Consider the following 25,163-nt stretch of genomic DNA (forward strand, 5'->3'; position numbering starts at 1 on the left):
TCGACCTGGCCTTTGCGAGGAACTGTCTGATACGCGCGGTCTTGCAACAACTCTTGACCGTACATTTCAGTGACCACAAGGCGGTCATAATGACCGTCAACTACAACGACAACACCAACAAGTGCTGAATAAAGAATGCTGTCGTTTCACTTTACTTGCGTGTGTGTGTGATCTCCTCGAACATACACTTTAATTCACCAATATTTCCAGAGAAAGACTAACGGGGTGTGTGAATCCCCACTTCATCACGCGGGGGTGTTAAATGCAACTAACGGGCGAATGCCAACACAGTTCAACATAACTCCCCCTCATAGCATCACCCGTGCATTCGCACTTCCCCATGCTCCCTTTCGGGGAAATGCGGGTGTTTTTTTCTTCCTGGTGGCCGGGCTGCCAGAGTTGACAACAAGTATCATCGTATTGCGCAGCCGTCTTTTTGCACTAAACTTCTTGTTTTGCAACATTCCGCCGCAAGGCATGGGGGCTACTAGGCGCCCATTTCGTAGCTTTCTTTTTGCGCCTCCGCTCTACCCCGGCCACGGCCTCACTGGTTTGCTTTGCCTCTTCACAGAGGCCACGCGGAGTGTTGAGACACGAAGGTGAAATAATCTTCTTGAGGGTAGACAAACGCAGCTCTGATATAAGAGATTGCATGGCGTTCCCACCACAACAGTTAAATGACAAGATTTCGTATTCATGAAGTGCAGTGACGGTGCTGTTCAAATAAATATGTATCTCGTATCCTAAAAATACAAAGACACACGTTCATATTGTACTTTCTTCAAACAAAGTGTTGAAGTGTGCCTGTGGTTGCGCCCACCTTTTTAGCAGCCTAAACACAGCAGAGTTCTTCAAGCGATCGTGATTGGGTGTTGTGCACACGGCGAAGCGCCTGCGCACGTTTGAAGGAAGTTCAGCAGTGCCGCGCATGCGCAGCTTCTTGCCCTCTACACCGCGTGACAAACTCACTCATTCTCGTCTAGAGCATACCTCTGCCAACTCGGCAACTTCATGTATCCACCCGCCCCCCCTTGTCCGCCTTGCTCCTTGCGCAGGAAAAAGGGCCGTGGACAACTGGTACGACGAGATCAAAATGTACCACTGGGGAAATACCTGGCAGCCGGCCTGTGGCCACTTCACGCAGGTCGTATGGAGGACAGCAAGAAAAATTGGGACAGGCATAGCCAAATATAACCACAAAATCTTCGTGGTCACCAACTACTACCCACCAGGAAACATGATGGGTCACTTCAAGGAAAACGTTCCGAGGCCAGGCAGCCCTCCCAGCGGGGGAGGCGAAGGCGGTGGAAAAGGCCACGGAGGTGGCGGCGGTGGCGGCGGAGGAGAAGAAGAAGAAAGCGGAGGTGGCAAGAAGGATGATTACATGTATCACGAAGGGGTAAGTCCTGAATTTCGCTCCTTCGATGCTCTCAAACATCCGTGATAGAATATGCGATGGATTCTAACACATTCTAACAACTAACACGTTCAAACTTAGTTTTTTCCCTTTAACCGCCGAATACTGGAACGTATTGTCTCGTGACACCCGTTCCTTTCCGCTCGAGAAATTTATAGTGTCCATTTCTGATTCCTCGTGATTGTGCTTTTGTTATATTATTCCGCCGCTCTGTTTTATTGGTGTTCGAACCCTTTGTGTTGTATGCTCACTCATGCCATAGCCCCAAGGGATGGCGGCAGTATTTAAAAATAAATAAATAAAATAATAAAATTCCTCCATTGTTCTCGTTTTGCGCACTGCTGTTTCGAAAGAGAGCTTACAAAGACTTACAAGCGGTCCCTGCCAGTCATGTTACCCGCATTCGAATGGTTGCAGTGCTGGCAGCAAGGCTTTCTGCTGTTGCTCTTCAATGAGTTCTATATCCTGATATGCCCAGCGAGAAACGAGATAGTCTTCTGGCACGAGCCCGAAGACTGTCAGTTAAACAAAAGTTTTGAACCTTCGCCTGACCCAAGCCAGATAATATTGTAGTTTTGACACCATTTGGAGGTTTCATATGACGAATTATAATATAACTTTCGCGCTCTTGCCACTTCTATCTCACGGAGTAAAACAATATTTCGGTTTTACGCCTATTTTTTGTTTCTGGTTTGCAACAAATCTTACGGGAAAGCTGACGAGCTGATTATCAAGGCTGCCCGTATAGTGCGAGCTTCATCCGCCATTACATCAATGCCTTAAAGGGACAGACAACAGATTTTTGTCGAGTATATTTTCTTTACCAGAAATAAAACGGCATGACATAAAATAACTTACCCCGAAACGGTTTTGTTGATAGCGCCCTAGAACGTTTTGAAATCGGCATTTTTATACCTACCAGCGATGCGTGTCCCACCGTAAGGAATGCTGGCAACCTTTACAGTTAGCAATAAGGCGACACACTTTTTACTGCACGTTAAATGAAAAAAAGTATTCAAAACTTTTCCGAGGCTAAAACAGCAATATTATGCAATCTTTCCTATTCCTTCATGTGGTTTCGGAATCACACGTTGGAATGGACGGAATGGTTCGGACACGCAAGCTGCTGTCCAATTTAGACATTACACGGCGCCGCCTTTCCGACTTGAGAAATTTAGTGCAAAATTAAAACTATTTTCGCTTCTTTTTTAGATGTTTCTTGGGGGTAACCTAGTATATAAAACGCTGGCTTTCATATGAGCCACTTGATATGCACTCCACAAAATCGGTTGTCTGTCGTTGTAACGCATCATGAAGCAGCAAAACAGGTAGAAATGCAGAGCTGCGCAGAAACGCTGCAAGCATGAGCGTTTTCTGGACGCGTTCTTATTCTACTTAATTTTACCGCACACAACCTGTTGAGATGCTCACAAACCGGCTAACCGTGGCCACCTGATTTTGTCAAAATTCGCCCCTCGAGGCACTATTCTTGCAGCAAAAATATGTCGTGCATTTGCAATCGTATCTAAAGGCAACGTTATAAAATTTTGTTAGTTCAGTGAAGGCACCTAAGAGCGGATTGAATTCGTTTTGGTGAATTTTTAAACACGCCTTACTAGGTCGCTTTTAAAAGGCGTTCAGGAGCCATACTATTCTTGAGGAAAACGCGAAATGTGCTTTCATTTTAAAGAGAAGCTTTATATGCCTTTCTCCCGGGTTTTTAAGGGGATGCTGCTGTTCCCTGGCCCAATGCGCTGCTGAATGTCCCGGTTCCCCTTCGCCCTCCGCTACGGTGGCGAGAAGGGGCATCCTACTTTTCCCACAACACCACTAGATGGCGCGGTGGTACATGCGAAATTGGCGGACGCAGCTACTGATGCGTCGGAGAAGTGTAAAAGGCGAACGTGAACACGAGCCAGAAAAATGGGTGAAAATATAATGTATAAAATGTATAACCAGTTTACACTTTTATTTAGTTTTAGCATTTCAAGCAGCGTAGATGACTGTTGTAAACCGTTTGTGCAGTAAGCGTCCCCAGATTTCCACAATATCTCAGGTCTAGCAATTGCATTTCTTAGACGGAAAAGCGTTCGCAGATGTGTGGTCGTGCTGCTGACCGCTGTGCTTGTTCACCAAGCGCAAAACTGTGCTTCCTTCACTCTAGTCTTACGTTGTACGGTAAAAATATCAGTTGATTTTATTTCCTTAGTACCTATATTGACCTCGGTGACTGTTCTCCGGCCTTAAAGTGGCCTTAGATTTTCCTTTCCTACTAGCATACCAGTCAGCGAGGTGCCGCATGTGCGCTTGTGCAGGGCTTGTGTGGAGCGACCTGGACTTGAGCTTGATAGTGTACAAACTACAAACTTAAGAAAGGCACATTCTTCCATTCCCAAACGTGTCGTGGCTTAGTTTCAACGTTCATTTCATATTTTAAGTAAATGAACAGTGAACAAAGTTCCACAAACAAAAATATTTTGTTTGTTTTATGTACGGAAGTATTATTTTTTATTGCTGATCGAACACGCTGCGTGCGAGAGTGCTAGAAATGGCTTTTGAAATCCCAAATGACTCTCTCTCGGTACTCATTTGGCTCGAATGTCATTTGAGCCGAATGGCATTTCAAAACCTAATGTAGCAGCACAACTCGGCATTTTAGTCAAATGGCGTTTGGTTCAAATGACATTCGGACGCTACAGTGTAGCAGGGGCATTAGATTGCAGCACAGTCATAAGCACACACACGGGGAGGCGATCACGCGAGCTGAGTAAATTGAGCACATCACACACTGACATGCTACTCAGTGCAAAATGACGCGGGGGGGGGGTGCAAATGGCATGCGAACTAAACTTTTAAAGAATGGCGACGACCCCGCGCCGGCGCCGGCGCCCGTGGAGGTCGCAGACGCGGCCGTGGAGACGCCAGCGCCATCTCTCGCCCCGGCCGCGGATCCTCCCGCGGCGAAATGCGAGGAGGTGGCGCCGCTTGTCGGCACCCCAGCAAAGAAAGAACTGAAACTAAAGCGTGGCAAACTGTTCGCATGGCGACGCAGTGAAACATCCTCCTCGCGAGGGGCACGATCAAATGCAGAGCATTTCCGGGGGCGCACGACGTTAAGTAGTTTAGGGTACGTTAATGTTGTTGCACTTGTGGCAACTGCTGACGAGAGAGCACTCGTCAGCAGTAATTTGAATGAGTCAACGATATAAGGCGCGTTCGTAGCGCCCCACTCTGTGTCGGCTTTGTGGCGCAGTGGGTAGAGCACCAGGTACATTGTGTTCCGCCCGCAGGGTCGAGGGATCGAAACCAGGCGCCGGATAGTATTTTCTTTTATATAGTGTAGGGGGAGGGGTGCGGACAACGACGGTGCGGACTACGGCGGGACAACGCGGGTGACATCGCGACTTACTGAAATGCTCTGCATTTAATAAGGCACGTTCGTAGCGTCCCATTCTGTGTCGGCTTTGTGGCGCAGTGGGTAGAGCACCATGTACATCGCGTTCCGCCCGCAGGGTCGAGGGATCGAAACCAGGCGCCGGATAGTATTTTCTTTTATATAGTGTAGGGGGAGGGGCGCGGACAACGACGGTGCGGACTACGACGGGACAACGCGGGTGACATCGTGAGTTACTGATATGCTCTGCATTTAATTGTCCCCACAGCGTTCAGGACATCCAGACCCCAAAGAGGTGACACGCAGAACGTCGTCGCTAAGACCAAAGGGTAGCGCGGACCACAAATCTATGCTGGGTACGCTGGCTCGAAGACGTGAGCCAAGGTAACCAATGCGAAACGACGAGTGCTGTGGGCACTGAGCCCAGAAGCGGCAAGTGGGACAAAAATGCAGCACTCACTTTGATCTCTTCCAAATTTTGCCATGACGCCTAGTGACAAGGTGACAAGGCGACTAGTTGAAGTCTATCGTGGAGTTCAGAACACTCACAGTTATCTCGATCGTAGAAATCCTTATTTACAGCTTCGCTTACACCGATTCCCGCATATTCGTAGGATACGTCATTTTTCCTTGGTCTCGTCACTGGTTCTAAAGAAGTGCTTAAAGGGGCCATGAAGACAAAGCACAATTGATTCATTAAAAACATTGCCTCGTTAGAATCATACTGACAACACTTTTAACGTAAACTTCGCTCAAATAAGCTATATAATTAGGAAAATAATTACACCATCTTCCCATAGGAGAACCCTACGTAGTATGCGAAGCAGGCATGGGGTCGATTCAAGTGCCCATTACTTTTCAGTTCGTCGTTTCGGTGAGGTTGAGGTACGTAGCTACCGTTATATTTACCGTGTGGTTTCCATGGTAACTACCACACTTTTCACTTACCGTAACTACGAAATGGGAAATTGCGTTGACCCCATGGCTGTTTCGCATACTACTCAGGGTTCCCCTACGGGAAGATGGTGTAATTTTACTGGAGGGGGTGGGGGTGAAAGAGAGACGATGTACGTGGTATGAGTTTGTCTTTATATAAGCATTATTATCATCATGTTCAACGTAGCTGACGTCGAGCTGTGGTTGGCGTTCCGCTTTGATTATGACCGCTTTATGGTCTGTGAAATGTAAAGTCAAGGGCTCTTGTAGTGAATGAACCCTGAAGTCTGAAGATGAGGTCAATGCACGTTCCCCGGGTGATTATGGGCTGCTTCTAATCACAGCCCGCCGAGACTCGCCGACACACGCCGCTGCCGACGACGATGAAACGTCGAAGGCGCGTGATAGTTCTCGTCTCGTGCCGGCCCAGGAAGAAACTGGCAACACTGTCGCTCCAGGAGCCCTTAAAATGGAAGCGTGCTCGTCTGGTGCCCGCCCAGGAAGACACCGGCCACACTGTCGCTCCAGGAGCCCTTAAAGGGGAAGCGTACTCGTCTCATGCCGGCCCAGGAAGACACCGGCAACACTGTCGCTCCAGGAGCCATAGAAGGGACCGGGCGTTCAGCAAGCCGAGCGTGCGAAGTGGGGGTGTGGACGGCCCAGCAACAACGACAACGACAAGGGAGGGACATAGCCCCGACCATGAGATGCTTGGCATCTAAAAAAATTCCCTCGCACTTCCCCGAGGGGCAGAGTGTGTAAGTGCGAATGCACGGTTGTTGATTGCGCGATTACGGTGGATATCGTGATCTTAATGAGTAGTCGAGAGATTACACACACGCACACAACTACAAGAAAGATATTTCACTCGTTATTGCTGGTACCGTTGCCCGGTCCGCCACCATCGTTATCGAGATGCAGAACCAGCGACCGCTCTCGACGACGGCCCGCGCTCGACTAATACCCCCCCGCGCCACGCGGCCGCTACACGAGCGCCCTCACGCGTCGGAATGCGTAGCGCCCGCTACGCGAGCGAGAGCTCTCCCGCCCGAAGTGGAGAGGAGGCGCCCAACACCCGCAGTCACTCAGCGGAGAAAGCAGGAGGAGAGTAGCGCGCGCCCATCTCCCCCCGTTGCTAGGGAAGACGAGGAGCACCCGCACCCGCAGCTGTTGCTATGCGGACGACGGCGGCGGACGATTCAGGCTCGCTTAAGAAGTGCATTCGCACTTAAAAGGGAATGGCCATGCGACCCACGCGCTCATTTCTCGCAACAGAACCTATGATATCATACCAGCCAGCCCTGCGATTGGCGGAGGCAGGCAAAAGCAAAGGCAAATTAGGCAGATCTTATAAGCTTGCCGAACCAGCTATTTTAGCTTAAATTTATGGCGCATTCTTTTTAAAGCAGTAAGAGTGGTGGGCCAAACAGTAGAAGTTGCGAAAGCAAACGTAAACAGAGAAGTACTGATGAGTACTGCTGTTGGTACAGCGCGCACTATGCTTGGATTTGCTGCACAGGAAAGCAGGGCTTTGGGGTAGTTTTAGACGACACTGGCCGATTGACGCAAACAACGGTGTCTTACGTGACTATATTTGCCGAGCGAGCACTATGTTTCAGGAAACTATTATTTTCTCCCTGAACAAAAACCAGCTACGTTAAAATACGGTTGAAAACAACCCAGAGGCAGAAAACGGCTTGCCACGGTATAGTGGCGCTATCTAGGTTCAGTAACAAAAAACAAGGCTTTGAAATCGATTTCAGAGCCGTCACTTCCTGGGAAGTCATTGCCGACCATGAAAACACGATTCAGCAGGAAAATCAAAATTTCAGCTTAAATTGATTAATTTCTCAGTTTATAAAACATCGTTTGCATCCTGACACGTGCTGCTGACACTATGAAACAGGAAATGTTTCGAATAAAAGAAAATTGTATTTTGTCCTCATGGCCCCCTAATGTTACAACTTCTAACTAAGCGCATACGCTGGAGGCGGCTCCGTCACCTGCGACGACGTCTGTACGTAGCGTGCAGAGAGAACAACCTACACACTTTCAATGTCACCATTGGCTCTCTGCCTATACAACAACGGTGAAATAGCAGCTCCTTTTATATTCCACATCATATGCGCACCCAGCAAATTTGAGTTCTCATATTCTATTTTACTGCGGCCAACCAAGTGCGCGCAAGGTTATGCGTAGAGATCGGATTTAACGCAAATGTCTACTTTGTTTCTCGCGCTCCCATCGCCCCACTTTGATATATGGCCCTGAAGAAGGGGTGAAGGAGTACTGACACCAATTTTTGGCGGTAATATTATTGCACAGTTCGCTTCCTTTGCTCAACAGAATACCCTGGCTGAAATATAAGGGGCCTGCGACGTGTGAAGAACATACTTTAATTGGACCTCATTTATCGCGCCGATAAATGGACATAAGCGTGACATCATTCCGTGGTAGCCAAAAGAAGTGAGGCGGACACCACTCGTCCAAAACTCGTGACGTCACTTCAAACGCGTCCCGGCGAGCGGCGACTGTACGCTGGCGCATTCACAAACGGGTGCACGTCGCCATAGCTACTCTGCAGGCATAACCGATGCCCAGAAAGGCACTGTCGGCAAAAATAACGTTCACACGCTCGAAAGGAAGCGATAATGCAGCACGGAATTGCAATAGAAGTCGCCATCAGGACTTTTATTGAAAACAATCATCGAATTTTCGCCGCTATGGTAGGCCTAGCACCATCAGGCAGCTCAGCCGTTCAGCTGCGGTGGCGGCGCGGTCGAAACACGCCCCCAGCGGCCTCCGCAGTGTTTTCACCTCCGCAAAAAGCGGTGAGGTCATGCCGGGATTCTGTAATATGCGCCTTTCGTGCTGAAAGCGCGGGAAATTGAAACAAACGATTTTCAGGTCATTCAATGTAATTAATTATCGCGCGCTGAAGTACTGAAAGCGCTGTGTCGGGTTCGCCAGACCATTAAGCATCAATAAAAGCAATAAAAATGGATCATAAAATTTTCGTGTCAGTACTCCTTTAATAAGGTGTTTTGTGGTAGTTTTTTAGTGCCTATGAATGCATATTTTGGCTTTTGCGCCCAAATACGTATAAATGCGTATAAATGCCTATTTTGAAAATCGGCGCCTATATGAGCCCCATTTAGCCTTAAGTTCCGCTTTCGAGTGCAATTTGAGGTGATTGTTTGTGTTACCGGTCAGAATGGAGTGTTGGAAACTCTATGGCGTTCAACCAAGTCCATAGTCCAGCCACCTGGAGAAAAACAACCGCTAGTAACAGCAGTAATAGACGCTCATTCTCAGTGACAAGAGGAATAATTTTGAACCTAATACTCTGGAAACAGTGGTAGTTTGTTATTGCTGCCACATTTTCACAGTGATTCTCAGACTAAGTTCCGCATGCTCTCCAAACAGATTTCTTCAACCAATTGCAGACTCACCCTCATTTCTAGATGCATGCTCAAACCAAAATCTATTCTCAACGCGGCGATGGAGCATCGAACATGACTTTGTTAGCAGATTATTACTATATCAACGAGCCAATGGCGAAATATCACTGCGCAGCTGCAAATCAGTACACTTTAAAATTCAAACTGCCGACCGGCTCTAGCTAAAACCGGCTCTTCCCTAAAAAATATGTTCGGCTGCTGAACACGTTTTGAAAAATTAGCAGTGGCTTAGCTCGGCTATGCCAGGATATACGTAGTGTGAGCTAAGGTTCAGGTGGTTATTCGTAGCTTTCCTGGTTTTCTAGGATTAGCTGATTATCATGCTTACTGTTGCTGAAACGATTTCCAATCCAATTCAATCCAATCCAGTCCAGTCCAGTCAAGTCACTGCTCCTCGCGCATGCGCAGCACAGCTCTCAATGAGCCACGCGAAGCCGCTATCAAGCGGCTCCGGCACACCTTCAGACTTGGCTAGTGCGCAAGGGAGGCACACAGCTGGGCACGTGCCGGCTCCCGTGCGTCTGCAGTGGATATGACCTCACTTTTCTGGAGTGCTCAGACCGGCGAATGTGCAGATGAAATTCTCTACACACCCGTACTCCAATTGGATTGGATTGCCAATCCAATCCAATAGAATTATTTTAATCTATTCGAATCCAATCCAATGCTCCTCGTGCTTGCGTAGCACTGCCGTTCAAGGTCCACGCGAAACTGTTCAACCTCGGCCAGTGTAGAAATGGCTTCCAAATGTGTTAAAATGCATATGACACTGTTGCAACGTCTTGCCTGAACAGTTCGGATAACATCATTGTGTGTGAGAAAATTGCTAGAGTTTTCATAACAATAAATGTAAGAGCATTTAATTTCTTTAAAAATCTTGGCCTGTCTGGCGTTCATTACGTGACCATATTTTTATTGTGTCGTCCTTAAGTTGCGTCAGGCAGACATAAAGCAGCGCATTTCAATGAGTGTTCACAGCTCTCAAGTCTTCTGTTCCACGCCTTTTTCACCATATGCGACACTCGAGCGAGCGTCAATGGCATTTTAACAGGAATCCGAGCAGTGTACTTGTGGAATTTAGACAATGGATCGCCATTAGTCCAGAAGTTTTACGGGACGATTTAATGAGCCAGCTGTTGACTGCTTTTTGCCATCACAAACAATAACATTTTTGGTTTTCCTATCGTATATACAGGTTTCACACGTCTTCGTTTGAAATCATTCGCCTTTACGTAAAATATTAGGGCGCCTTTATTTACGACGATGTTTTTCCTGCCTATTTTTGGCGCCTAAAACGCACATTTTCAATTCCTGAAAATCTGGCCTCTACTTAGGCGTACATGACGCGTTTCTCGCACTGACGTGTCTCCTGCACAAGAGTAATGCGATGAAACAATGCAAAGCCCGCAGGTTTTCCTTTCGATTCAGATCCTCGGAGGGATTGTTACCGAACGACGTGAGCCTACCTAGGCGGTACCTTCTGCGTTTGCTCAACCTCATGGCGCCGCGGTACTGAGGTATGGGGGCAGTGCAGATGTGAGGGATTCGCGCGATTGGCAAGCACAGGAATCGAGCCAAAGCCACTCGACGAAAGGGATTTTCTCGAGGGGACGCGACCTAGCAAACATTCGCACCAATGCGCTTCCCTAACGCTGTACATAATGTCACGTTGTCAGGCCAACTAAGTTGGCAGCCAAGCCATACTACAGCGTTCAAATAATAGGAGGAAAACGAAGGACCAGCGCTGATAGTCACGCGGGTCCCACACCCCGTGAGATGGGAAAGAAGTGTGCTAGATTCCTCTTTAAGCCAAGCTTTCTATGCTTCACTAATGGCGACACTGCCCGAAAACGCACTGTAGGGTAGCCAATTTCCTCTGTCGATGACGACCATCGACAGTGAAGTGAAAGATGGTTGCAATGCGGAGCTTGCTGTGGATTCAAATTCAAATTCAAACTTTATTTTCCTTGAGTGCACAAGGAGGGGCAGTCGCAAAAAGCTGCACTGAAAGACAGCTTGACGGGACGACTGTCCCCACATTGGACAGCAACTAGGGGCACGAGTCTCTCGGGTCAACACATTGCCCTTGAAGAAGATACGGTCTCAGTTACACTTCAAGAATCTGTTACAGTTCAAGAAAAATATCAGTGTAGATTTATACAATAACAAATCAAAGAAATAGTTTAAACAAGCGTGAAATCTGATAGCGGAAACAGTCAAAAACACGTCATACGTATATTTACATTGAGGAAGCATGAGGGAAAAATATTACATGTGAACAACACAAGCGTTTTACAGAACATTCAATGTTTGCGTATTACAACACCACAGAAACACAGGAAGTAAAGTATACAAATTCAAATGAAACAGTAAAACATATTAAATAGAATTAAACAAATAATTCCCGTAAGTTTCGTTTGGAGAGGCGTGATATATCTATTTCTGCCGCATTCATTTTATTTAAAAGTATTGGAAGGTTAACTGTCAATGACTGCAAGCCATAATTGTTTTGGGGAGTGGGAGTGTGCCAGGCATTAGTGAAGCGCGTGTTGTACATAATAGGATTTCTTCTTAATTCGGATAATTCAGCATAAAATGGGTTATTGTTTTTAACTGCATTTGTATATATTTGCGTTAGTATAAAATCATATAAGTGATTAATATTAATGATTTTATAGTTATCAAACAGTTCTTTCGTGTGAGAGGCAAACGAAGCATTTGCCACGATTCTGATGGCTTTCTTTTGTAATAGGAGCAACTTATTCAAATTCGTTTTTGTTGTTGTGCCCCAAACTAGCTGGGCATAAGTTAGGTTTGGAAGAAACAAGGAATTATAGATTAAAAGCTTTATGCCTTCAGGCAATATGTGGCGGGTTCTATTTAGTATCCCGGTTATTTTGCACAATTTTTGTGGATTTCATTGACATGAATGTCCCAAGTTAAGTTACTTGAAAACTGTACTCCTAAAACTTTTATGGTCTCAACTATAGCAATCGGTTCTGTGCCGAGCGCTATTTTGGGTAGTGGTGCAATTTTATTTTTAGGCTTAAAAAGTATAGCTTTCGTTTTGTCGGTATTAATTCGAAGACAATTGTTATTGGTTCACTCAAAAAAAGTTAGTAACATTTCTTGACAGATATTTTCGATGAAATCCATTGTCTCCGAAGTCCAAAATGAAAGTACAAAATAAAATCGTCACGGCCGAAACTTTGTCCAGGAAAGCCAACTTGCACAAGGGCACATGAAGCGTATCAGGAAAAGACGCTTCTGTTGGTTGGATTCGAACCTTGGTCCCTCGCTTTGTGAAGCTGGCGTCTATCCAAATACGCCAGTCACGGTCGAAGCACTTGGGATTTTAAACTTTGACTTTGATGCAGGCTGCACGGGAGAACGCTTCGCGTTTTAACTATCTTTCTTTTATGGAAGGGTCTGTGATTCTTCTTCTTTCTGATTTAGGCAAGTATATTTCCCTATTAAGGCACATTCTTGAAAAGGCGCTCGAAAACGGGCCCTGTTCCAATGGAGGGATTCTTTACCAAAATGAGGAATAAGTATGATTTTCAAATTACATTCCTCCGTTCTGCCATTCCTTGAGTCAAAGAAGCATTTTCAACTTTTTGCAAAAAACCTACCCCCGCGTGCAAATACGGTCATTTGTGTCATGTCAAAGACACCTACATTTCCAAGTTTCAACCCGCCAAACATCCTCTTCGTTATTATTATCTTGTACACCTCTGGACAGAATGGTACTGTGAGCCAGTTGTAATTTTTTTATCGCCACAAAAAATTTATTACCGTTCTCTATTAGTACGTTGCTAGCAGCTGTCGCGCTGAACAGCCGCAGTTCTCCCCATACTTTGTTGCTTTCGGTTAGGATATAGTGGCTATGTTGCTATCTTGGGTTGTGGGAACATGAAACTGCTTTCAAAATAGCGCAAGTATGTCTTCATCTAATATATTTATTTTATGCGCCGTAAACACGCAGCTTCCCTTTTCTGACGATGACGATGTTTTTTTTTTCTGAGCCCATCACACGTTTACTAAGCTCCAACTCGGAGTCCAGCGACTCTGCTATCTTTCAGAACTGCTCTTGTTTTGAGTTCTCGAAATGCAAACTTTTAGCATGGTCCAATGCTCGTCTCAATCTGGTTTCTCAATAGTTCTTAGTGGTGTTATAATAATTGTTGGACTAAACAATACTTTGGGTAGGGTAGAGGACTTGGTAGCCACAGCATTACGTGTCAAAAGCAGTTTCTGAAGCCTTTTTGATATCTCCCACTACTCGGTGAAGTTCGCTCCGCTGGCCTGTTACTGCGGTCAGAGCTACCCGGATTCTCATCTATGTAAGCCTGTGCAGCTTGTCGGGCAAAAGTAGTTGCTAACTTTCAATTCCAATACTTTTTTCGCGCAATACATGAACATTATGCTTAAATGGCTATGGAGCCGTGTTGGATGAGCCCAATAAACCAAGAAACTGTGGTTTCTCTCTCTTTCATAGGAATCAATAAAACACGAAAGTGAAATGTGCAGCATAATCTGCAGCGGGGCATTGTTTATATTGCGATAGTATGCCCATTGGCATAAATACTATCATGATTTGAGGGTCGGCGGCTCTCTTGTGAGTGTGCTTGGCCAGCGAAGTCCTGCTGCCGGGTCATTTCGGCAAAGGTGTACACCGTTATTTCCGTGACGGATATGACGTCAGGGAAATCTTGTGGTATCCCGGCATGAAACACTTTGGTGTCAAAATATAAAGCCCGGAAACGAACAACCCTAATTATAACGCACTCTTTAGTACTAAATGTTGCTTCCCCGCAAGAAGACCCTGTGTGCTGTGGTGTACAGGCCGCTTGCATCGTTGTAGTGGCCTCACTTCCGTGACGGATATGACATCAGCGAAATCTTGATGCAGCCGGGAATAAAACACTTTTTTGTTAAAACAGCGCAGATAGAGCAGAAAAAACACGTGGCAAACAAAGGCTATGAGTCTGTACTTCACTTCTGTGCACAAAAGAAGCAACCACTAAGCAAAAAGTACTAATCAGGTCTCAGCGGCGCGCAATTCAAGAAATCCGTTCTTTCTTTCAGGGCGCAATACAGCTCTCACATGCCCGTATCCGCCTGTTTCTCTGCTCTGCTTCAATTATCGGGCGTGCCATATCGCCAGCCCTAGTTTTTTCAGAAGTGCTCTGTAAATAACAGCAATCAATCTGCGTGCTCAGCCATGGAGGTAAATACAGCCATCTCGCGCATTATGGTCGAAAGCGCTTGTTACAATATCACCGTCCCGTAACGAACTGTTGAACCATCTTCCACTCTGCCCGAATAACTGTCTCCTGCCACTCCCTTGAATATGGCAGATAACACCTTGCCCGCATAGAGAGTATGCTCTTCTATGCTCCACGCCACAGCTTGGTTCCCTAATGACCCCTGAATTCCTCCTTCCCCAAAGCTTAACAAGCACACCAATGGCCTTGTTTGCAGCTTCTTTTAATGCTTGTGGAAGAACTTCACCGGGCGACCGCAACCTGCTGCCTGCTCTCGCAGTTACTGCGCAACACTGACCTTTTTTGCGCTATGTTCCAAATACTTCCTCGCACAAGGGATGTGCATGCGCTTTATTCGAACAACAAAGTTGTTGATATTAAGGATTGGTAAGAAGAGTAAGGCAGAAGTGATCATCAACCACCAAACTTCCTGGTGGCCTGGAGCCGAACTTGGAAAGAGGGATGTCGCCACGCGTAACTCAAAACGTTATTTAAACGTGGTCGTATCCGTTGTCTTTAACCTAACCCCGCCTAAAACATGCCAAGCCATGTCCACACGCGATCCTATAAAGCGTTTTACAATAAAAAATTGAAAGTGGTTATACCCACTGGGTCTCACACCCTGACCGTAAGCCCGACTACTCGGAAATCTACCTTGTGGTCGTAAAAGCGGAATGTCGGGGCCGTTTTAATAGTTGCTAAATAGGGTAACGCGCGAAAGGACATCACACATGTCTCGTGGGGGCGCTGGGTAGCAAAGAATTTGGAAACACGCTGCCAGAGAGTTGCAGATGAAAAATACGCCCTTCTAGCAAGAATTCTACAACGAAGTTTTCAGGCAAAGCAACACTGGTAAAAACCGTTTTAGGAAAACCCCATGTGGTCATCGTACGTAGTGGCTGTCCAATCCTTGACGCCAGTGCCGCCTTTTAAGTACCGACGAAGATCTCCGCAATGCTTCAATGTGCCTTTTAAGGCTGTTACGCCGGAAACTCTAAGTAGCCCTAAACTACGTATACCTATGTGGCTTCCTCTTTTGTGCTGCTTGTTTTGTTTTTTGTTTTTGTTTTTTTTTTTACACGCTCTTTTCCCCGACACACAGGTTATCAGAGGTATCGAGCCAACGGACTTTAACGGCAAATTCACCAAAGCCATGCGCAGGCTTCAGAAGCAAGTTTTAAAAGTTAGCAACAAATACAGGCGGATGCACGGTGTGCCGCCTCTGGAGCACAACGAGCAGGTGAGAAAGGTGTTGGCGGCACTGGTCTTCAGGGGCCCCAAACTTACTCGGAATGTACCAGGTGTGTTGTCAACCGACCGAAATTTCGTTTAACATCTCTTCAAGCTCATGTTTAAAGATTCCTCATAATGTTAAAGGAGCCATGAATAGAAAATGCAACTTCGCTTAATTTGAAAGAACTAGGATTCAGTATCTCACTCAGCTCTATTACCACCACAAAAAATGTTTTTAACAAAAAAAAGCAAGAAGTATTTAAAAACTTTCAAATTTTGCGCCACAGTGACGTGTTATGAGCAAGAATGACGTCATACGGGCCAACAAAAAAACATAACTTTCAGTGCGTTAACTGTACGTTACCATTCAAGTGATGCAGTCAAATGGAACTAGAGGCCCCATTAAAGATGTCCAGTCATGTGTCGTCGCGACAGGTCAGTTAGGTGGCCGCCAATCGCACAAACAAGGTTCCGGGACGTCATAGAAAAGTTGCGGGAAATCGGCTAGGGGGTCACGACTGCTTCACACGTTTTCTTTAATATCTTCGTTATTTTTTCGAAGATTGCGATGATATTGGTGTCATTTTTATCTGGACTAAGCCGTTTTTCTAATACACCCAACTTGTATTTTGTCTTCATGGCTCCTTTAAGTATTATTTCTCCATAAAGTCAAATCACAGAGGGTTGCTCTCTAAATGACAGCAAGTGAATTCGAAGGAAAACCTTGGTGCAGCCCAGGAACAACAAATACCAGTGGGAGCGTTGTGGGCATACGCAATTTTTAATCTAAAAAATAACTTGACCAGTCTGCCCAGTATCTAATAATAATGATCGTTTTTTCTTGTTGGAAGGCTAACTTGGACTAAAGCGTCCAACAAGGTCTGTAAGTGGAACGGCTGATGCCACCTAGTCCTCAACGACATTATTTTGTCTTTCCGCCCACCTAATTGCCGACTTCAACAAAAGTGTACCTCAACCATATTCACGTCACTACATATTCACGTCACTACACGTCACGTCACTACATGTTCAACATTTTGTGTCAGATCTTGTTACGCTAGAACCCTGTCCCTCTTGCTGAACACGAAGCGCGTGCTACCTTCTTATACCGGAGCCAGGAACGACATAAGAACTTATGGTTTGTTTCTTTGTTTATCCCTGACACATTTTAAAGTATCCAGTGGGAACTAAATTGCAATAGGTGAGGCCCAGAAAACAAACAACCTGCGCAAAATCTCAAAGTGTCCAAATGGGCATTTCTTTTGCATTTGTTATGTTTTAAAGCGAAGCTTTCAACCTCTCACTTATTACCTATGTAGTCCACCCAGAATTCACAGCAGGAAAGCCAACTTTCTCTAACGATGGTAATGGTCATGGGTGAATTTAAATCAAATTGAAAAGCTTCTCCAGGTCGGAGTCAACCTTGGTCCCTCGCGTAATCAAGCTGACGTCTGTTTGATTGGGCCATTATCCGAAGCAGCTTCGATTTGGAGAGGGGTGCATAGACGTCAAGAATTAGACAGGAAATGCACCCCTCTGTCTAGCGATGACGATATTTTAAGGCTAGAGAATGTCATATAACGCCCGTATCAGTAACGCACAATCGCAGGGCCCGATAAGAAACAGGTTTTCGCATAAACAGCGCAGTCCTACTTCATACTTTACTCAACACACAAGAAACACTACACAAATTTACAACTCATTTCTGGGTTGGTTCCTTTTGCTGTTGGACTTGATTTTGGAAAACTTCCTGCTGCCACATCGTTGTTCTTCCGACCTAAGGGCAAAACAATTAGGTCAAATATGCGAGGAGGAATGCAATTGTGTGAAATTGACGTTGAGTTATCCTGGCAATGCAACGCTAAACTAGTTATTGCTGGATGAAATTGTGTTGCTAGCAAAGGAAGCGGACGACTTACACAAACCATCTGACATCTGCGGTGAAGAACCAGCATGTCCGAGCAACCAGATATCGCAGGTCATGGTGTATAACAGCGAATCTGATTTCGCGCTAGTGAGCATTCAACAGACGCCATACCATATCCAAAGCAGCGTGAATTTTGGGGGGTACATCTAAATGAAGGAAGCGCTCATACCTCGTAACGATACGCAAGGTGACTGGGAGGCGAAACGCGGTAGTGTTGAAAAATGTACCGCTGCTGGGAACCAGTGTCCAGTTAGTGCGACTAATTTAAAAAGGAGTCATTGTGTCACCACTCGCATTTCTGAATGCTGTAGCACTCGGAAATGAAACTGTAGTTTCTAGACTTGTAGCTTTGACTTCTAGCCTTAGAATTGCACTTTCAGCTTCGACATGGACTTTTAGTCTCTGCCGGCGTAGACGTGAGCCAGAAGGCAGCCGAGCGATTACCACGAGAGTACTCGAGAAGGCAAAAAAATACGGCTGGTCGGTGTGCGCTGGGAGTCTTTCGAAGCAGTAAAGCACAATGTGAAACATCTTTTAAGGGGGAGTCAGACACTTGGGCAAACCAATAATGCACGCATAGGGCACGAGTGGACGGGCGTCTTTAAAATGTGGAGGCTCGAAGCCAGGAGAGCACGAAAAGGTGCGAAAGGATACAAAATTAGTGTAGCCTGTTGTATATTTATGAAGGGGATGATTCACAGGGAAAGCTATGAGCCGACAGAACGAGAAGGAAGACGAAGACGATCGGAAACGGTGTACGTTCATAGCGGTCTCATGTAAATAGAGTTATTCTTTCCTTTTACGGCGGCTTCGGACTCCTTTCTTCCACATCTTATGGTGCGATTTCCGTGGGTGGCACCCTCGTATTCTGATGCTTGGGATATTTGCTGTAAGTGGCTTCTGAAGAAGTTACACGGCTTGATCTGCAGACTGTGTAGCTCCCGGTACTCTCCGAGGACTCTTGAAGTGGCGTAGAAAACAAGGCAACTTTAGCTTGGATGTCAAGTGTAGACAACGAACATGAAGCAGTCCCTCCCTTTGCTTGCGTCGGTTGAAAATGCGATGGGAGCGCAGTTTCCGTCGAGTTAACGTCTTCAGGCGCGTATTCAAAATCGGATGGTTCGTAGCACGATTTATTCAGAGAAACAAAGTCTTTGAAGGTTACCGATCGATTCAATGCCCTAATTATCTTACACTGTTCGCTGGTGTCAACCTTGTCATCTTTTAATCGATGGTACAACGTCATCGTCATCGTCATGGTACAACGTCATCTTTTAATCGATGGTATTAGTGAGGCATCAGTTTCCCTTCTGGAAAAAGAAATGCTGTTCCTATCTTGAACTTTAGACTTTGTATCGGCACGTGGCGGTTCAGGTTTACGAGATATCGTGTTTTTTTTCCCGATGTGATATCTCCTAGGTCATTATCGGTCCTTCTGTTGTTTTCCTTTGTCTACATATGTTTTCTGCTGCAATAAAGCGCTCAGTTGCTCGTCAGCGCCTGTGTTTAGTCTTACCTTTCTTCGTCCCGTCGTTTGCGCTGTTTTTCTTAATTTTACAACCGGCTCATACTGTCAATTATCATGTCTTCATATTCAATGTTATCGGTGAATTCCTCATTAAGATAGTCGTTGTCGATAAACTGTTCAATTGCATGATTTAAACGCCTTAGCACAGCTTCCCCTCTTCGTATGTCGCGCAGAAAATTCTTCAACATGTCGCACACATCTGTGGTTCTCACGGTCAAGCTTAATGTTGCCCTTGCATCGCTGCACAACCTCCGAGCGATTCCCGTTTCTCTGTCCCTTTGTGTCTCTAGCTTTTCAAGTGGCATCCTAGGCCGAGTGAAACTTCTTCTGTGCTGTTGATGTAGCGTGTCTTTCGTTGCGCGATTAGTTTCAGCATTCTCTTCACCGTGTACGGAGTAGCTCCCAGGTCCCATCGAGCGCGATCGTTGGAGGTGAGGAGGCTCTGTCGCCGCTGTCTTGTCTCTCCCTCGCGTTGGTCGTATTGGGACAGCACCACCGTGGCTGCGCCAATTGGAACAGTCTTTTATCCGCATAGTTGGATTCATTCTCCTAAAAGGCCGAAGGTAGGATGACTTCGAGTCATGAGAACGTTACCGAGATCTGGTCCACCTTGTGGACACCGTAGCCGCCGCTTTCAGTTTGATTGATACCCGTTCCGCCAGCTTGCTGGCCCCGACTTCTTCCTTCCCGGGTTTCCAGGCACCATAAGATGTGGAAGAAAGGAGTCCGAAGCCGCCATACAGAAAGAAAATCTCTATTTACATCAGACTGAATTGCTTAATCTCCTACAAACATGGCGTCCGAACGCTGCTGGCCTTTCTTCTCTATCTTTCTGTCGACCCCTGAATCGTCTTCTTCTATATTTTGATTCTTGCCCCAATGTCCCGCGCAAGGAATGCAACACAGCCAACTAATTACCAGAGCCATTTGCATGGGAAGACGGCATAAACAGTTAGGATGATGTCAAAAATGAAAAAAAGGTCAATAGAGGTCCGTAAAGAAGGAAAGCGAGTCATCAAGAAATATTTTCAGTCCAACACCACGAGGGGTGCACAGCTTTTTGTGGCCTGAATACTCACCATAGGTGAGGATGTGTATACGAAAAGGTAACAAACAATCGAGCACTTAGTAATAAAATTCGACATCATCCACCAACTCCATAATTGAAGGAAATGCCCTCACCCTGAAGCAATAGGTTTTAACTTTGCGGGTAGCATTAACTGTCCCGTAGAGGAGGTTAGCGAAAAGCGGTTGGAGGGCTACTACACAAAAATTAGGTAGGGCTACCACACAAATCCATCACAGCCATAATTAGTTTTACCACATAAACCGAGAAGAGATATGAGCCGTGGTGTGAAAGTATAAAAAGTTATTTAAAGATCTAAGCATGCTAAATGCCGTTCGCCATCTTTCCCGTTACAAAGGGAAACATTTAGTATCACCATCAGCCCAAGAATGACACGCCGTAGTACAGTACTTTGGAGGATTACGGCATGTCACGAATATTAGGAACATAACTGCATTAGGGCGACCTAAGGGTCTCGGTGACTACTGTGCATACAACTGGGTAGCGAATTGAGCGACTTGGAGTATGTTCATGATGGTCAGCGCAGACGAAAACAGGACTAGAAAAGTATGGACGACGCGAGCGCTGTCTAGCAACAAAACTTTTATGAAAAAACACGTGTTATATAAGCAAAAAGTGCAACTAGAAAACAAAAAAAAATAAAAACCACAAACGGCTCAAAGTAACTTATGTAACGCAACCACTTACACACCCGACTTGTCTAGGAAAACAACCTCGTCATCTGTTAGCGAAATTGGCGGATGGCTCAAGTTTTTGTGTATTTTTATTATGTTTTATGCGCAGGTTTTGCTAATATAACATTGGTTTTTTCTAATAGAAGTTCAGTTGCTATACCGCGCTCGTGCTGTCCATACTCTCCTTGTCCTGTTTTCGTCTGCGCTGCTTATCATGGACTACTGTGCGTGCACGGCGCTTGAAACACGTACCTAATGCCTGCCTTTTTTCCACTTTTCGCAGATGTGTCGCTATGCTCAAGCCTATGCCTTCTATCTGGCCAAGATAGGAAAAATGGTGCACAGGAGTCGCAATAAGAAGTACGGCGAGAACCTCTTCTATGGTTGGAGCATGGACCCCGCATATCATGTACACGGTACTGTAAGGCTGTGTACACGCCGTTTTCATTACTATGCCTTCTTCAACCTGTAGATTATTTCACCCAATAACTGCATTGTGATTTGTCGTGGCTGTGCGCCATTATCTCGTTAAAACATGGTTACAGTCATCGATGAACGCTGATAATTACAGTGACCACTTTTGGGCTGAACTCCTTGTCTGCACATATTCTCCCCAAAACATTAAGTGCATGTTTTCCCTGGGAAAGGAATGGTTTAAGTAGAAAACGTAAGGTAAAAAAAAACACTTCCCGGCATCTTGAGCAGCATAATATTAACACAGGATTACGTTCAGAAAATTATGATGTGCTCTGATTGAATTGCTTATTTAGGATGTATCTCGTATGTAAGGAGCAATAGTACACGTAGGAGGCAAAACGGCCCATTGTGACAAGCGGGAGCGAGCGATCAGATACTTTGTCTGCTTTATTTACCTGCCCAGAACAGCTTTGAGCTTTTCCTGGGCACCCCAAAACTCCCTCCGCTATACAAATTGATAAAATATGCTCCAATCCACGCTGTGAAGGTGGTTGGAATGCAAAGCTGTGGACGACCCCCTCAACAATTCTACACCCGACGTCACTTGAATTCACACACGTGGCTCTAGAAACAGTGAAACCAGAGATTCTGCCAGCCTTTACCTGGGATTCCCGGAGGCGCCGTCCCGAACGCAGCAGCATCGGCCACGGCCGGGTTCAAGCGGCGGACGCCACCGCTGTAGCCCGGCCGTGCGTCGGAAGAAATAAAACGGAGAGGAGCACCTTCCAAAAGGTTAGGCACAGGACCTAGCCATCCTGATGTGCTAGCTCGGGGCAACACCACCGCGCGACGCAAGCGCAGACTTCGAAAGAATCTTGCATGTGAGCTTAGTGATTCCTATTTATACAAATTTAAACTAGTTTCGTAAGTTTGAGAATTGCGAGAAAGGTGAGGCAACTTTTATAATCGCTATTTATCAGAACCAGTTGCTCCATTCATCTTTTGTAGTACCTGTGAAAACACAACCGAATTGGCATTCACCAATTTACAAAGCGCAGTCCCATTCATGACAAGCAGTGCGCAAAAGGTGGCGTTTTTCTAGCGGCCACATGTCTGTAAATGCTCTCTACATTTTACGAAGATACTGAGTGGCGCAGGTACACAACACACAAGAAAGAAGACACAGACAGGCGCTACACTTCCAACAGTTTAATAGCAACGACACCAACGTACTTTTATACCTACATCCCGACATGCGCAATGGACGTGCCCACAGCGTCTCTACATTTTGTTTTCCAGCCCTGTAAACCAATGTTTAGCGTATCTTTGCCGTACGACCGCTTCATTCCGTCTGGCCCGGGATACCCAGGAGGTGCTGCCCAGCGAGTTAATAAAGCCGTGCGAATTAAGCGCCCAATGGACGCGAAGCTGCGCCAAAAGAGGCCCAACACCGTCGCTAGAGCAGACGACAAAGCCGATGGAAGGTTCCCGCCGACGCGCCCACTGGGGTGAACACAGGGAACGCTGGGTAATAACGCCCTATCGCCACGCCATCTACACTGTTCTCCGTGAGTGAAAAGCGCCCTCCGCCTCCCAGCTGCGTTGGGAGCATTGAGGAAAGAATAGGTACTCAGGAGAGGCCCTTAGCATCCCAATGCATTGCGAAAAGTGTGAAGGAAGTGACGTCATTTTTCTTGAGCCCACAGACAGCGTTGCCTAGTTTTTTATGGCTGCAGCGGCTAAATTCGGCCAAATGCCACAGACAATTTTTTTACAGCGCCTTGACTCTAGCTGCCTCGCCACGCTTCCAACACAGCGCAGTCGTTACGGCAAACGTTTTTAGATTAGGTCAGCTTCCAAAAGCCGTTGGAGGCGGCCCCTACTCGTATCACGGCAGCAGCGGCGATGGCGTCACCTCGAGATCAGCGGAGCGAGCAGACGCCGTCGCCGCCGCCGGCTGCTGTAGGCAAAAGCCTCCCCGCTCAGCGTTGGCGAGAGCCACAGTCGGTGTTTTGCTTGCTGTGCGTTTCTTCATTGTGAAGCAAAGCGAAATTCTTCGCAGCTGAGACGTAGCGCCCACCGCCGTGCTGTACGGATCCAAACACTGCTCCCCTCGTCTGCGTTCGCTTTCGCGAACCGCCCGTACCGCGAAGCTGTTATCAAACCAGAAACAGCAAAGGATGATGGGAAAGGGTGCTGGGCTCAGTGGGCTCAAATCATGGCGGGACTCGGCTTCACAAATGTGACATCAGGGCCTCTCCTAACCTCTGCTTTCTCTCATCGTTGGGAATTTCTTGTCCCGCACGCATGAAAGAACCGTTGGCTGATAAAGGTAGAAAGTTTTGCTTTAATATGCAGCTGCTTCGAGATGGTCACAACTGCATTGAGCACGGAAATAAAAGAGAACACCTATTACAATGAAAACTGACACGTACTACAAAGTTTTATAGTGGCGACCACAAAGGAAAGGGTAGCGGCACCCAAAAATCGCTATGACAGCAGCCACAGTTCAATGCGCGGCTCCGCAGCAAAGTGGCGATCGCGGCAAGCACACAGTTTCTTCTCCCGCGAGAAATGCCGCAAGCTTAACTTAAGCCAAGCGCGTGTGACGTTATCTGGCCGTCCTAGAAAGCGCCGTTGCTTCTCCTATTTTTATATTACTTTTTTCTCGCTATTCAAAAATAGACCGCTAAAACGACCGCCTTTCATTCAGCACCTACCGCTTATGCACGCCAGAACGTATCAACCGAGAGTTTTTGCTAGCGCGAAGCTTTTATTTGCCTCACTAATGGCGGCCATAAGTGAAAACGCACTGCAGGAAAACCACCTTTGCACAATGGGAAGGCAGACGATGATTATGGGTTTCACAAAGGCACATCACGTTCGTTACATCACATCAACTTGCCTTGCACATCAACTTGCCTTGCACTCAGGTTGCATGGAAGAAAGATTCGCGTTTTAACAGTCGCTCTATAAAGAAATGCGCTTTTATTTCGAATTTCGCGCGCGCTGCGAGGCAGCTGCACGTGCACAGATCATGTTCAGGAGTTTCACGTGCACGCGCTCCTCGTTCTCGTTTCGCCACCAGGGACATTTCTTCAGCAAGCAGTCACAGGTTTCTAGCGCAATTCTGCCACCTCACCCGCTTACCCTTCCCTTTTTTTCCCGCAGGAAGGAGAGCCGTGGATGGCTGGTACGACGAAATTAAGCTGCACAGGTGGACAAATGCCTTCCAGTTTGCCAGCGGTCACTTCACGCAGCTTATATGGAAATCAAGCCGGTACTTGGGCTCAGGCATTGCCAAACATAACAATAAGATCTTCATCGTGTCCAACTACGACCCTCCGGGAAATGTACATGGTTTGTTCTTTAAAAACGTCCCCAGACCTCGCAAATAAATGCCCACCAGGAGAAGGACAAGGAAGAACGCATGAGTCGGTTTATTCCACATCAGTCGCGGCGGTTCGACGTGGCACCTGAACCGTCCCGACTTCGGTCTGGGGGCTTGTTTGCGCTAACAAATGAACGAGTGGCGCATTCAGTGGCCGTCAAAAGGACTGATGTTGCGGATTGGTTATACTGCAGAATGAACGTGCACATCAGTTCGAGAAACACAAAGCTAAAACGTGTTTTCTCTTTCTTGATGTATGTAACACGCCAAATCGCTCGCGTGTGTGCACGATTCTGGCTTCAGGATAGAATTGGTTCTTTTTAGATGCGGAGCGTCTGATGCTCGGGGGTATGTCCCGCGGCGTCGGCGGTGGTCCGGCGTCCGCACACCACCTGCGCATGCGCCACCGTCGTCATCTTCCCATAGGGGAA

General features: G+C 46.5%; 1 protein-coding gene across 1 annotated transcript in view; it reads left to right on the forward strand.

The window, feature by feature from the left end:
* LOC144158325 (uncharacterized) overlaps positions 1-24,776 on the forward strand; it is a 93,009-nt gene extending 68,233 nt beyond the window's left edge. The window contains exons 12-15 of the mRNA XM_077689146.1: positions 1,056-1,399; positions 15,578-15,715; positions 21,208-21,340; positions 24,513-24,776. Of these exons, the coding sequence (XP_077545272.1) occupies positions 1,056-1,399; positions 15,578-15,715; positions 21,208-21,340; positions 24,513-24,739 (842 nt within the window). The 3' untranslated portion in view covers positions 24,740-24,776. The remainder of the gene's footprint in view (positions 1-1,055; positions 1,400-15,577; positions 15,716-21,207; positions 21,341-24,512) is intronic.
* The last annotated feature ends 387 nt before the right edge of the window (positions 24,777-25,163 follow it).

Source organism: Haemaphysalis longicornis, unplaced genomic scaffold (genome assembly GCF_048455015.1).
Source record: "Haemaphysalis longicornis isolate Haplotype H1 unplaced genomic scaffold, Haemaphysalis longicornis Haplotype H1 scaffold_10, whole genome shotgun sequence".
NCBI lineage: Eukaryota > Metazoa > Arthropoda > Arachnida > Ixodida > Ixodidae > Haemaphysalis > Haemaphysalis longicornis.